Source organism: Schistocerca cancellata, chromosome 2, assembly GCF_023864275.1.
Source record: "Schistocerca cancellata isolate TAMUIC-IGC-003103 chromosome 2, iqSchCanc2.1, whole genome shotgun sequence".
NCBI classification, from domain to species: Eukaryota; Metazoa; Arthropoda; class Insecta; order Orthoptera; family Acrididae; genus Schistocerca; species Schistocerca cancellata.
Genome location: NC_064627.1, coordinates 583,264,596 through 583,278,672, shown reverse-complemented (window position 1 = coordinate 583,278,672; position 14,077 = coordinate 583,264,596). Strand labels below are relative to the sequence as shown.

At 41.2% G+C, this 14,077-nt stretch overlaps 1 protein-coding gene across 5 annotated transcripts in view; it reads left to right on the top strand.

Moving 5' to 3' along the window:
- LOC126162199 (schwannomin-interacting protein 1 homolog) overlaps positions 1–14,077 on the top strand; it is a 1,363,715-nt gene that overhangs the window by 542,752 nt on the left and 806,886 nt on the right. For 3 of the 5 annotated variants that reach the window (XM_049918533.1, XM_049918532.1, XM_049918531.1), the window contains exon 1: positions 1,728–1,926. The exons of the other annotated variants lie outside the window; for them this stretch is intronic. In XM_049918533.1, the coding sequence (XP_049774490.1) occupies positions 1,792–1,926 (135 nt within the window). In that variant the 5' untranslated portion in view covers positions 1,728–1,791. Of the gene's footprint in view, positions 1–1,727; positions 1,927–14,077 lie in introns of those variants that run through there. 5 annotated transcript variants of the gene reach the window in all.

The window sequence follows — 14,077 nt, the reverse complement described above, 5'->3', positions numbered from 1 at the left end:
TCCAGTGCGCGACCAATCGGACCTTACTTTCCGAATAGCTCTCGTATATGTCTTCAGGTAGCGTAACTTACGGTGCGCAAATTACCCAGACTATATTCATCCTGTATTTGACAATGGGGGCACATACTAATTTCCACTTAAGTATACACTTTATTTAAAACCATATAGAAACTTTTTACATGTGTAATGTCAAATATTTCACTTATTAACTCATTCGTAAATAAATCAGGCGTATGAAGCTGTTTTATACGTGGGAACTCGATTTCTAAAACTAAATGTACCCTGTTTTGTCTCTGTAGGAAGATAACTTTAATTTTAAGATTTGTTGTTACCATAGTGAAACGTCCCCTTAGAAAAATTAATGAATTACTGTGCTGACAAACCTCTTACATTATTTGATTTTCAAACAGCTGAGCAGAACTGAACGTACTCAGACATTTCGCTCTTTACCTATTCTGATCAACACTAAACTGACAGCCAATATTTTTAGCGCAACGCAATCTGACTTTCAAAAATCCCTACAAAAGAATGGCCCTGACTAACAATAACATATACGTTTCACAAATCACTTACCTCACAAAAATCTTCGTTACTCGAACTACTGCAATACAGCGAGCGCCACTACTGCCAGCTAAATAAAAGATTCAAACTACTGAAGGCACTAACTACTGATAGGCATAGTTAGCAAATGAAAGATTTTGATAGAGAACAAACAATGTATTTACCTTAATAGTGTTCAAAAGTCATGATATATATATCAGTCCATGATATCCAATATTACAAATTTTCTCTTTCTGATGGACACACGTCCAGATCGTCCGCTCTCAAAATTCCGCCATCTCTCTCCCCACATCCACCACTGCTGGCGGCTCACCTCCAACTGCGCAACGCTACGCGCTGTTAACAGCCAACTGCCCAACACTACAATAGCGTATACTCCAACAATGCAAACCAACCACAGCCTTCACACAGCACAGTCAATGATTTTCATATAGGGTGCTACTTGGCGTTACCAACATAGAAACCTAAACAGCCTACTTACAATAGTACATAATTTTTTGTTGCAGAAGTTCAGCAAATTAATAATTTCCTTTTGTGTAAGCTTTGGTTTATTGTTATTCTGGAATATGTTTGAATGAAAATTTGTTGATTCCTTCTGGAATCAGAATTTCAGACTAAAAATTACTTTTGCTCGAAATACTCTTTTCCTTTGCTGGTCGCCGGCCGGGGTGGCCGAACGGTTCTAGGCGCTACAGACTGGAACCGCGCGACCGCTACGGTCGCAGGTTCGAATCCTGCCTCGGGCATGGATGTGTGTGATGTCCTTAGGTTAGTTAGGTTTAAATAGTTCTAAGTTCTAGGGGACTGATTACCTCAGACGTCGTCCCATAGTGCTCAGAGCCATTTTTGAACCTCTGCTGGTGTTTTCAACTATAGCAAAATAAAGGTGGTGGATGAGCATTTACTCTGGATTACTACGTAGTTTCGAGTGTGACAATCTGCTGAGTGCTACAAAGTGAACAACGTGAATATTTTATACGATGACAGTCGATGTGAGTTCATTACGCTGGAGGCGTACCGGAAGCGGAACGGCCGCGGGCGACGCACTGGAACGTGTGCTGCTCGAGCGTCACGTGACGTGAGCCGAGGGCGACGGTGGCGCTCCTGGCGGCGGGGGGCGTCGCGTCGCCTTAACTCAGTGCACTTCCCGCCAGCGGCCCGCGCGCGCCGCAGCCCAGCGCGGTGATGTAAGAGGCGGGCAGCCAGTGAGCAGTCGCGCCACCTCTCAGCATGTTCGCCGCTCTGGTGCAGTGCGGGGGCGGCGGCGTCGGCGGTACCGCCTCCTGCTCCATCGCCGCCAAGGCCAGCGTCTCGGCCGCCGACGCCAACTGTCATTACGTCAAGGCGCGGGCCACACCGAAAGAGGTGCGTGCTGCCGTGACACGGACTGTGCGCGCCCGCGTCGGTCAGTCTCCACGTGTCCACTTGTCCCTGTCGCGAACTTCCTCACAGCATAGTCTGCCAGCTTTCCCCATGTGCCGGTCAGAATATCTTGGAGATCATAGTGCCAACACGATTAACTACAACTTGTTGCCACTGAACAAACGCCCATAAATTCTGCAACTGCCATAATTGCTTTGAACTAAAAAAACTCATATCAAAATTTTCCATTTTTTTAGGAGAACCTACAGAAACTGCTTTTGAGCCACAACAAAAATAAATCCTTCTGAGCGACAAGCAAAAATAAATTTCTATGCCTGACTTTTCTGGCGAAGTTACTACCGCAAAAGTCGTTCCTTCACAGTTCGTGTGCTGGGTTGCGAAGAAAAGGTAGGTCGGTTCGCGGTAGGCGTGGCGACGCAATGTGATGCATACAGTTTCGTGATACAAACTGACACCCCTATCACTGTGCGTCAGCCATTCACGCAACACGGTTTCACATGGAGCTTAATCCACTCACAAAGTGTATCGTAGCTTGTGCTTGTTTTCTTACACTATCACTTATATAAGCTGTAAAACTGACACATCGATTACGCTTCCCACTCTGCTCATGCCATCCACCCGTAACTTAATTCACTTGTAACATGGTTTACTACGTTGCCTGTCCGACATACCCCCATAAACTTCTCTTGTCGAAGTCCTCAAACTTAGACGTATATTTTGCTGCAAAACGGAGGCACTTCTTTTTTTTTTTTAGGCGAATAATAACTTCACTGTTACTTATCTGAAAGAAACACATGCTTGAAAAATGCTGCATTCACCGCTATAGGGTCAATTAGCTGCCTGAATACATAAACTACAACGATGACACGCCAATGGCTCTATTTATAACTAGAATTACCTCTAGTGACATTATGTGGTATTTCATTATTTTGCAACTCTTGCCTTGTTCAGACCTCATCAGAGTCTGTATTTCTTTAACCGGTGTAAATTACTGTGAGTATCAGCACTGTGTAAACATAAATTCAAACGCCTCTTGATTTAAAAACTATTGATAACGTTCCCATCTAAGGAGATCTCTTCTTAGAGCCTTACTTTATCTAAAAGTAAAGAAGCCCACGCAAGTTTTGGAATAGGTACACCGATTCGCTCAAATATTACGTCATTCACGGTACAGAATGGAATCGCTACACCTCTGTCCATTTGTCCACAGAATACTCCTCATACTGAGTGTAAAACAGAACACGAAGACTACTTCAACAGTTTTCTTGTTCCACATCTTGTTTCGGCGTCACTCTTGTTAGTCACAGTGTAAGAAACTCTGCGAAAGGAACGCGCTACGTCTACGGATTCATTAATGTAGAATTACACTTGTTCTCGTCCATTCACTATTTACCTTCTAATGCTCTCGTTAGGGAATCGCTATCCACGTTACCGAATCTCTCTTAGGCTCAAGTAGTTTCCCTCAGTTCTTATTTTGGGAGTTATTTGGGTGATTTCTTGCCGTTGATTGTTGTCCGAATGGATTCAGTGATGTCCTGTCTGTGTGTTGCCGTAAAACGTGAAATCAGTTATTTTTATCAAATTTGATGAATTTGTTAAGCAGTTCTATGGTCTGAAACCAAATTATTTATTCACACAATATTTCTTGACTTCGATATGAACGATTCCATTCCGCCTCTTACCGCATCAGAAACAGCCGACAGTTTTTCGCCTTCTGATTTTATTGTAATAATGACCTGCCTTTATATTCACAGCAGACCAAGCTATTGCATTATTCCAAGTTGATTACGTCATTGAAAAGGTTGTTTGCAACGTACCGTTGTATACTTCGAGGACTTGGTAAAAAAACAAAAAAGCCATAGACCTATCATTTGGATAGGAATCCATTTCTCTGTGTCACAGCAACAAAGGTGTAAAATAATTCGTTCCACTGTTCCTTGTCTGCTGTGTGATAGAGCGCTACCAGTTAACGTTGGTAAATGTCACATCTGTAGGTAAGAACATAAACTAACAATACCCCACATAATACGGAAAAATAATTCGGACAGCTGGTGGAATAAGAGACAGTGCGTAACGTCATACTTGACACTAACGTTTCGCCTGCCCCTTGGCCCTGTACATTGCCATAATGCCAGTGTACTGGTTACATATACTATAGTGGTAGTTACGAGAGACAAAAAAAAAGTTACTTTTATTCTTCAGCGCACAATACACGGACAGACAGGAGACGGTGTTGCTCCTGTAACATGGAGACAGTATGTTTCCCGATTACGGGTTCCTATCTCAAACGATATCTATCCGGTCTGCTCAGAAAAATTCAAAGTAATTGGATCTTTGAAACACCCGTTATAGTCAGGGCTTGAAAAGTGTCGGTCTGATTTAGAGACTGACCATTTGCAGAAAAATGTATAGCAACGAAAAGCTGGTTCACAACAATTATGTTGTACTGAGTAGATAAGTCATAGTAGCACTCAGCCGTCATACAAACATGTCAGGCAACAAAGTGGGGAAAAATGAAATGCAAATATCACGTAGACGGCCCAGCCATAAAGCAAGAGGTAGACTGCGGTTTACTTAAAAGATATTAGTGTGATGGTAGGCTACCTAAGAAATTGTCTGTGAAATTTTGGAACACTGTTTCAGTATATGCAATCGATACACTGATTGCGAACGAAACCATAGTTCTGGGTTCCTTTTGCGCTTTATTAGTATCACTGAATGCTGTTCCGGCAAAGAGAGAAATGTGACAACTCTGTAAATCAGGATGTAAGACGATTGAGCGATATCATTGTGACTGGGAGGCGCTATTGTTTGTACTTCTAACATTCATTTAATCCATTCATTAGGTTATTCAAAAAAATGTGAGTAGGTACTAGTTCAGTACACTCAGTCAGCACTTGTCGCTACTGCTTCCGGACCCACAAAGCGTAGGAACACTACCAAGGGAGACGGCACCCTACATACGGCTTTAATATTATGTTCCGTAAGCCATCCACAGAAATACGTGATTGCGTGTTCTATCATCACAAATAGAGATCAAAATATTCAATAACATTTAGAGCTACCTTTTTTTTCTAGGTGTATTTGTTTCTACGTTTCATTACCTCCTTGTTGGAAGTACATGCATAAATGTATTAACTATCCGCATTTTCCGTTTCATTTACAAGTTTTATCACTTGTGTCCCTCGTATAATACCCGATGACATACGTTAAATTCTCTCTCCTTGCAGTATCTGTTGTTTACTGTCAGATTTCTGTACATTATATAAGTGTGACTTTCTGGTTATAATGATACATCGTTACAAAAAGATGAGAAGGTACTGACAAAGAAATGAATGTATACATCTCAATTTTCACGAAAGGAGAAGGTTTTTAAAACTCAGTGTTGGCACAGTGAGACAACGTCACTACCGCGCAATTGACAGTGATAAGTATATAGTGGAAATACATGTCATGTACATGAAAAGGTTCAGCGTGCTTGAAAGAATCAATTTGTTTCTCCGTTTTGATGTCGTATTTTAAGATAACTGTTCAACGTGAAAATTACTCGCATTGTTAGAAATACGTTTCTTTGGGAAGAGTTTTGAAGATGTGAAAATCTCGAAAGCAATTTTTTGCACAGACCACAAAACAGTTTTCGATTCCATTCATGTCACTGCGTTGAAATATTACACTTATAAACGTATTTTTCAGCGGTGTAAAAAAAAAAAACGTGGGAAACCGCAGAAATGTGGGCTGAAACGTCAATGCGTCCTTTACAGATTGCGGTGATTTTAAAACTTCTCTATCAACTCGATAAGAATTTACAAGTTAATAGCGCACGCATGCCGTGTCTGTTCATTCAGGGAAACGTCGTCTTTAGATTTCACACGACAATTTTCTATTTGAAGCCAAATAATAATAATAATCCATACATATTATGAAATGTATTTATATATGTGTGCATGTTCCACATCCACTGGACCGATTTCAACCAAACTTCGTACATATATCCCTTATTGTTAAGCAACGATCGTTGTCGGGGTAAGAATCACTTACATATTATAGTTCAGGAGATATCGCGTCATAAAGACTGAGATATGTGAAAAACTGCAGCATTATCCATAACGTTTAAATTTATTACATCTTTGATACTAACTCTATTCGCAACGTATTTCGCTGACACTATCCAAATGACGCTCAGTATAACTACACAAACGTATCATTGTACGACACATGATTTAAGAGATATGACGTCATAAAAACTGAGATACGTGGAAAAAATGCTGAATCATGCATGAAATTTTAATAGATTTATTCGTTACTACTGAGACACTTCTACAGTCGTTTTAACGTAAGGAAATTCCTGACGCCTAGCATTCCTTTCGACCACTTTTAAATGGGAACCGCAAACGGCTGTAAGCGCAAACGATAGCAGTCTATAGATCTACGAAGAGACGTTGCTATAGAGACATTTATAAAATCGCGTCCTAGAGACGCGAAGCAGCTACGCTCAACGTACAGAAACTATTCTGGACTCTTTTCCTTGATTTGAATACTCTACTTATACATTTATACATTATTCATATTTCTTTATACAAATTTTTGACAATTTCAAAGCTGTTTTTTTCGAATTCGTAGGAATGAAATTTTTTTGATACTTCATAGAAACACACTTTAGGTTTTGTTTGCATTTCTTATAGAAAAATGGCAAATGACTACCCATCAATGCCGTGTTTTTTAGCTAGTAATGTAATAAATCCATTGTTACAACTTATTTTTTAAAATGACTAATGCAAACACATAATAATATATAGCGCAAGTAAATAGTATAAAAAGAGAAATCCCATATCTTACGGTCCGCCACTCGTGGTCGTGCGGTAGCGTTCTCGCTTCCCACGCCCGGGTTCCCGGGTTCGATTCCCGGCGGGGTCAGGGATTTTCTCTGCCTCGTGATGACTGGGTGTTGTGTGCTGTCCTTAGGTTAGTTACGTTTAAGTAGTTCTAAGTTCTAGGGGACTGATGACCATAGATGTTAAGTCCCATAGTGCTCAGAGCCATTTGAACCATTTATCTTACGAACAAAGATTCACCACTTCGTCTCGTGTTTCCTTCGATTCTGATCGAAAATTACGTGGACTAATATTCACTGATTGCACCAGCGGCGCACGGAAGCTTGTGGGATGCAGCTCTCCAAAATTTCGAATGTAAAAAAGCGAGGACATACGGCGAACAGAAGCACGACTTCCACGCAGTACGGAAACTATGCAAAGCTACCCACTGAAAAAGTGTCTACCACCATTTTAGTTTGTGTGCATTTTGAAGAATTTCTGCCATCGTTACCTTACAATTTGTCTTAATATTCATATTAATTTTTAGATGATCGCTACAGACGTGAGATTCATAAATTGTGCTAACATATAGTTTAAATATAAAATTGTTTGTCTTATAAAACCTGCTCCCTGCTGGATAGGTCCACACAATTATATACGAAATAGAATGAAACTTCCGATGCATTTCATCCGCTCTGCTGGTCACTTGCATCCGTGTACAAACTTGCTTGGGACAGCTTGCTACTCGTGAAGATAGTTATTTAAAAAGCGACAAAGGTTTCCGTTTTAACAGCGATGATACTTCCGTCCTCCCCCCCCCCCCCCCCCCCCCGTTCCCCACCAAAAAGAAAATCTTGTTTCTTTTTAACGGAGGAGTAAACTATACATAATTATTGAACGAATCCTACAGAGAAACATGACTTCATTTCTTAATTTCACAGTTAAAAGAGCAATTAAATATGTATTAAGAAACACTAAATACAAAATTAATGTTTCACTACTATTTTATAGGTACTATATGTATTTATAACTTAGTTAATAAGTTTTGAAATACTCTGAGCTTTAGCAACACTGAATCTGATAATTTTGGTAACGCCTAAAATGGTCATGAGGCGTTAAAGTGGAACTCGGGCATTTTCATTCCCAGTGGAAGGTAAAAAAGGAATCTTGAGGTATTTCTAAAGTAATGTCGTACCGACATTGTTGCTTAACATAAGAAATACATGGTGCATACTTCACTTTCATGGATTTTCCAGTCGTTCTTATATTCTCCTGGAAGAACTCTCTGACAAAGGATCTCTCTAGTGGCATCAGTTGCTGTACCAAAAATGGAGATATATTTTGAAAGCCAATAGACACCTGATCTTTGTATTTCCTGAGGTATGTAACTCGAATAATAATCGAAACTTATTTATACGAACTTTACGGTAAACTAACACAGGAGAGAGGAATGGAACTTTGACAGCAAGTATACATTAATTTTGCTGCCATAAACAACGACGGTTCTCATTTGTATCAACATTTCGGATGTCTGTAGGTTCTTTGCTGTATTTGCTTAAAGCATTACCTCCAAAAAAAAAGATACAAAAGCCATAAAATACGTTTATGATAGGTGTTAGTTTTACCAGTGATCAATTTCGGATGTAGGTCCGTCACTGCATGGCACTGCTACATTGCGGAAGTAACAAAAATGTAGCTGAACAAACGACGACATGTTTAACTACGTAGCTACAAAATAATATGTTACCTGCTACAAAACGCAAACCCTAAGATAAATATTGTTCTAATGGCACACAAAAGTTTGAATTCAGTTTAAAATTTTCGTATTTTATTCTTTATCAGTTTTTGCACCAAGGCTAGATGAACTGCTTTGTACCAGATCTTTGATTCTGCAGTATGAAAAACAAGAAGTATTACTCTTGTCTTAATACGATCTAGACTTTAAGAGCAATTTTTTCTCATCATTCTTCTGGCTGGTTTGACGAGGTCCACCATGAATTCCTTTCCTGTGCCAACCGCCGATGTCTTCATCTTGCAACTTACACTTTCAATTATTTGCTGGATGTATTCCAATCTCTGTCTTTTCCTACATTCTTTACACATTGCAGCTCCCTCTAGTACCATGGAAGTTATCCCTTGTGTCTAAACAGGTGTTCTATCATCCTGTCCCTTCTTCTTGTCAGTTGTTTTCCACATATTCCTTTTCTCTCCAATTTTGCGCAGAGCCTCCTCATACGTTACCTTATCAGTCCACCTAATTTTTATTATTCTTCTGTAGCACCGTAACTCAGATGCTTCGATTCTCTTCTTTTCCGTGTTTCCCACAGTCCTTGTTTCACTACCATGCAATGCTGTGCTCCAAGCGTACATTCTCAGAAACTGCTTCCTCGGACTAAGACCTATGTTTGATATTAGTAGACTTTTCTTGGCCAGGAATGCCCTTTTTGCCAGTGCTGGTCTGCTTTTGATGGCTTCCTTGCTCCGTCCGTCACTGGTTATTTTGCTGCCTTGGTAGCACTATTTTTTAAATTCATTTACTTCTTGATCATCAATCCTGATGAGTTTCTGGCCGTTTCCATTTCTACTACTTCTCATTATTTTGGTCTTTCTTCGATTTTCTCTAAATCCATATTCTGTACTCGTTAGATAACTCATTCCATTCAGCAGATCCTGTAATTCTTCTTCACTTCCACTGAGGATACCAATGTTGCCAGTGAATCTTATAATTTATGTCCTTTTACCTTGAGTTTTGATTCTGCTCTTGAACCTCTCTTTTACTTCCATCATTGCTTCTTCGATGTAGAGATTTAACAGTAGGGGCGAAAGACTACATCCCTGTTTCGTACCCTTTTTAATCAGAGTACTTCATCCATTGTCTTCCACTCTTATTATTCCCTCTTGGTTCTTGTACATGTTGTATATTACCCGTCTCTCCCTATAGTTAACCCGTATTTTCCTCAGAATTTCGAAAATCTTGTGCCCATTTAGACTATCGAACGCTTTTTCCAGGTCGACAGATCCCAAGAGCAATTTAAGCTCTTTAAAAACAGAATTTTCATAAGGAGATGGACTCGCAGAACTCGAAATGTGTCGTTTGATATGATAAATCCCACATATTCGTAAGTGGAGGCATAGTGTTTAACTTAACGTAGCTGCGGTAGTCATATGCTTTGGAAAATATCCGTAATTTTGTAATCAGTGTGACCATCTCTTAGGATGTCTCTTTAACAGGTTTGAAACCTTATATTTTGCAGGAACGCTTGTCTCGGGGAATTTTACCGAAAAGTCTCGCTTTATTACGTTAACGTTCGTGCTGTGGCAGGCCTCTTGGACACGACTGAAAATTAAGAGAGTAATCCACTATGTTATCACCTTCCAGATTCGTTACGGAAGATCTTTTACTCCCACAAATGACCTATAAAGCATTCAGCCGTGCAAAATCGTCTGGTTGATACTTGATGGAAAAATGGTTTGTCCGCGCGGAGAAAAGTTTTAAGTACTTTAATCGGTCGCAACCGAAGTTCTTTCACGATAATGCTACTCTGTATCTCAGTGAAAGGGAGCTTTTATAACCACGCAGCACAGAAGCACCAAAATGCACTCCTTAGTTGAACAGATAAAGGCTAGAGGTAAATGCTTTACTTGTGGTTTCCAGTGGCTTTAAGCGACTTCGTCGCGGAATTGTCGATAGCGGTTTTTTTCCTTTTTTCTTTTTGTTATAAGTCATGGAAACTTCAATGTGAAAGCTCTGAATTACGGACGCATACTGCAGAGTCATTAACGTTAGTTACAAGCGTAGAATTTGTAGTAAACATTTAAAATCGAAAATTTCTTTATCGTTAAACAAACCTGCTGAGTACGCACGGATCTTCTATTATTGTTATTCGCTGCTCTTACTGGCTTCATGTACCAAATTTTCCGTTACCAAGCATGTAATTCCACATTAGTCCTAACAGGAATTAAATACAAATTAATTTCGAAGATGATACTTTATCTGTATCTAAACAGAATAAGCTATTATCACTGCTTGATTTCTACCCAGACACCATATTACACGTGAACCTGAACTGCTGAATACATTTGTTTGCACGGATTTCAAAAGTGGTTAATTTATATGCATCAGCAGGAATACCTTTCCCTCTTCGAAATACTTAGTTTGGAATGTTTATCGCCAATGAAATATCACCCAGGATAGGTGTTGTTGTCTGCAACTAGGTATATGGGTAATGTCTAGAAGAATGTGAATTGGATTCTTATTAATAATTAGCTACCTGACGATAAAATAAAAACTAGTGAATAACATGCAATTCCTCTGCATCAACTGAGAGCAAAAAACGTGGAATGTGCTTTAATTGCAAGATAAATTAGTTTATTTCATGACTAGTATCGACAATGACTATTTTTCATTGTCAGATTCGTTAGAATCATAATTACACATCAGTCTCGATCATGAAGGCATGCTCCAGTTATAATAATATAACTCCACAATGGTTTATCAGATATATAAAATAGCCATAGCACCAATAAGGATTACAGGAACAAAAAGAGGTACATCAGTACAGATTATGCGTCGACGACAACTCAGTATGACAACTAGTTAGAGTCGAAACTGGTCATGAAACCAACTATCTCACCTTAAATGAGGACTTATAATATCATAAAGCGCAGCAATTTTGTTAAATCTAATGAATCCAACCTTGTACCCTCATTTACTTTGCACTCTTGTGTCAGTTCTGCCACCTGCCTACTATTTTCGACCGAAAATATTTCACTATAACTATGCCATTTACGAAGCATCTCACTTAGCCATGTAATTAATTTTTCTCCAGGTCCTCCTCTCCCACATTAAGAGATTGGTTATTTTAGTACACCGTATGTCAGAGAAAAAGGGGTTTGCTGGATTTTGTACAGACAAGACAGTCTCAATGGTACAAACTGCAAATAATGGGTCACAAACACTTATCAACCAGAACTTTATGATCACCGGCCTAATAGCCTGTAGGTCCACCTTTGGCACCAAATCTGCACGTGCACGGCACCTAATTCCTGTAAATTCCGGGGAGGGGGGCGATGAGCTCTGACGCCACGTTCAATCACATCCCAAATGTTTTCGATCGGGTTCAGATCTGGCGAGTTGGGGTTTAGTACATCAATTGTCACTGTGTTCCTCGAACCACTCCATCACACTCCTGGCCATGTGACATGGCGCGTTGTCTTGTTGGAACATACCAGTGCCGTCGGGAAACATGACCGCCACAAAGGGGTGTACGTGGTCTTCGACCACTCTGCGATACTCCTTGGCCGTCATGGTGCCTTGCACAAGCTCCACTGGAACCACGGATTCACACGTGAATCTTCCCCAGAACATAATTCAGGCGCCACCAGCTTGTCTCCGTGCCACAATACACGTATCGAGGAGCTGTTCGGCTGGAAGACAACGGATTCGGACGCTCCCATCGGCATGGTGAAGCAACACCACCTGGGCTAGAAGGCTTTGGGTGAATCAGGTATCATAATTCATCAGACCATGCAACGCTCTACCACTGCCTCAACGTCCGGTGCCAATGACCACGTCCCCATTTCAATCATAGTTACCACGTCATGTTTTTAACATTGGCACATGCATGGATCGTCGACAGCGGAGATTCATCGTTACGAGCGTTCGGTGCATTGTGTGTTCAGACACACTTACAGTCTGCACGGCATTGAAGTCTAATATTAGTTCCTCCACAGTTCGCCGCCTGCCCTTTTTTACCAGTCTGTTCAGCCTACGACGTTCGACATCTGTAATGAGGAGTTGACGCCCAACCCCATATCGTCTGGACGTGGTTTCACATTGGTTTCACCACATGTTGAAGACACTCACCACAGCGGTCCTCGAACACCCGACAAGGCGTGCAGTTTCCGAAATACTCGTGCCGAGCCGCCGGGCATCATAATCTGCCCTCGGTCAAACTCAGATAGATCGCGCGCCTTCCCCATTCTACACACGGACAGCACGCTCACTAATACTACCAGTGTGTCTGATAAGCAGTTATTCCTCGCCAGGTGAGGCTACTATTGCATAGACGGGTTTATATTGATAGTAAGTCGGTGGTCATAATGTTCTGACTGATCATTTTAAAGAGAAGGTGGTGCTGTCCGTGTGTGGAGGATCAGTGCGCAGCGCATATCAGGTACCTTGGTCATTGCCCACGCGGTTGGAACAGTGCTCAGCTGCAAACTGAGGAGACGGGGGCGCGTGTGAAGCGCTATCCTTTCTTCGCTGCCGTAAACAGAGGCTGCTCCATGTGAAGCCACCACAATTAAGCCATTAGTGGCGCAGGCAGCCGCGCGGTGGGTAGCCCCCGCCCTTCTCATGCCCAACGATTGACGTTCAGCGGTGACGACTGTTTCTGCAGTCAAAGGACCGTCGTCACCACGCCTACCACCTGACCTACAGAAGAGACATGTCCGGGTGTTTCAGCTCCTGAGACTCGTCCGGCCATCAGATTAAAAATTTTGAGGGGGTCCCTAAACCACTTCAATGGATATCAGAGGTCCTATCTTGCACGTGTTAAAAACGCTATGTTTATGACTCGTTATGTCGAAGAATGTTAAGGATAACGCTTTACTGTACAGGGAACTGTCGTCTTTGAGCGACTGTAGTAGGATACTGGATGACTTCGGGAGAATATCGATTTGATTGACGAATTGCAGCTTGCATTAAAAGGCGGAAAAACGTAGGTTACTGCAGATGAGTAGGAGAAACAATCAGCTAGTGTTCGAATACAATATTACAGATGTGCTGCTTGACACAGTTACGTAGATTAAATATCAGGCATAAAGTTGCAGAGCAACATGAAATACGTGGTTATTCGTAAGTGCAGGGGGTGAAGGGGGGACATTACATGTAGTCAAATCATCCACTCCGTATTTGTCGCATCGAACTTCACTATGCCAAACAATTCAAGATCATTTCTTCGAAGCACCGTAACTGTCTCCCACTGTGACGTAGTAGTTTGAAATTTGGATCATACGTGCCCACATGATTTTACTGCAACTATGCAAAAGCGTGGTGCTCTGCAAAGCTACCTTCAGGCTCGGTGACGCTTTAAACAGCAAGGCGTCGCTAATACGAAAAGATATACCAGGCCTCAGAAGTTCATGTGAGGCGTAGTGAGGGTTAGTGATGTCACGTTGTTACCAGATTTCGCCATAATTCTGCCAAACGCCATCGTGAACGTGTCACGAGATGGGAAGGTCGTCAAACCTCCTCTTATACACACACCCAACTTCATCCCTTTTTCTGACGCATCTGCGACAAGGGTCGGAAATGTCAC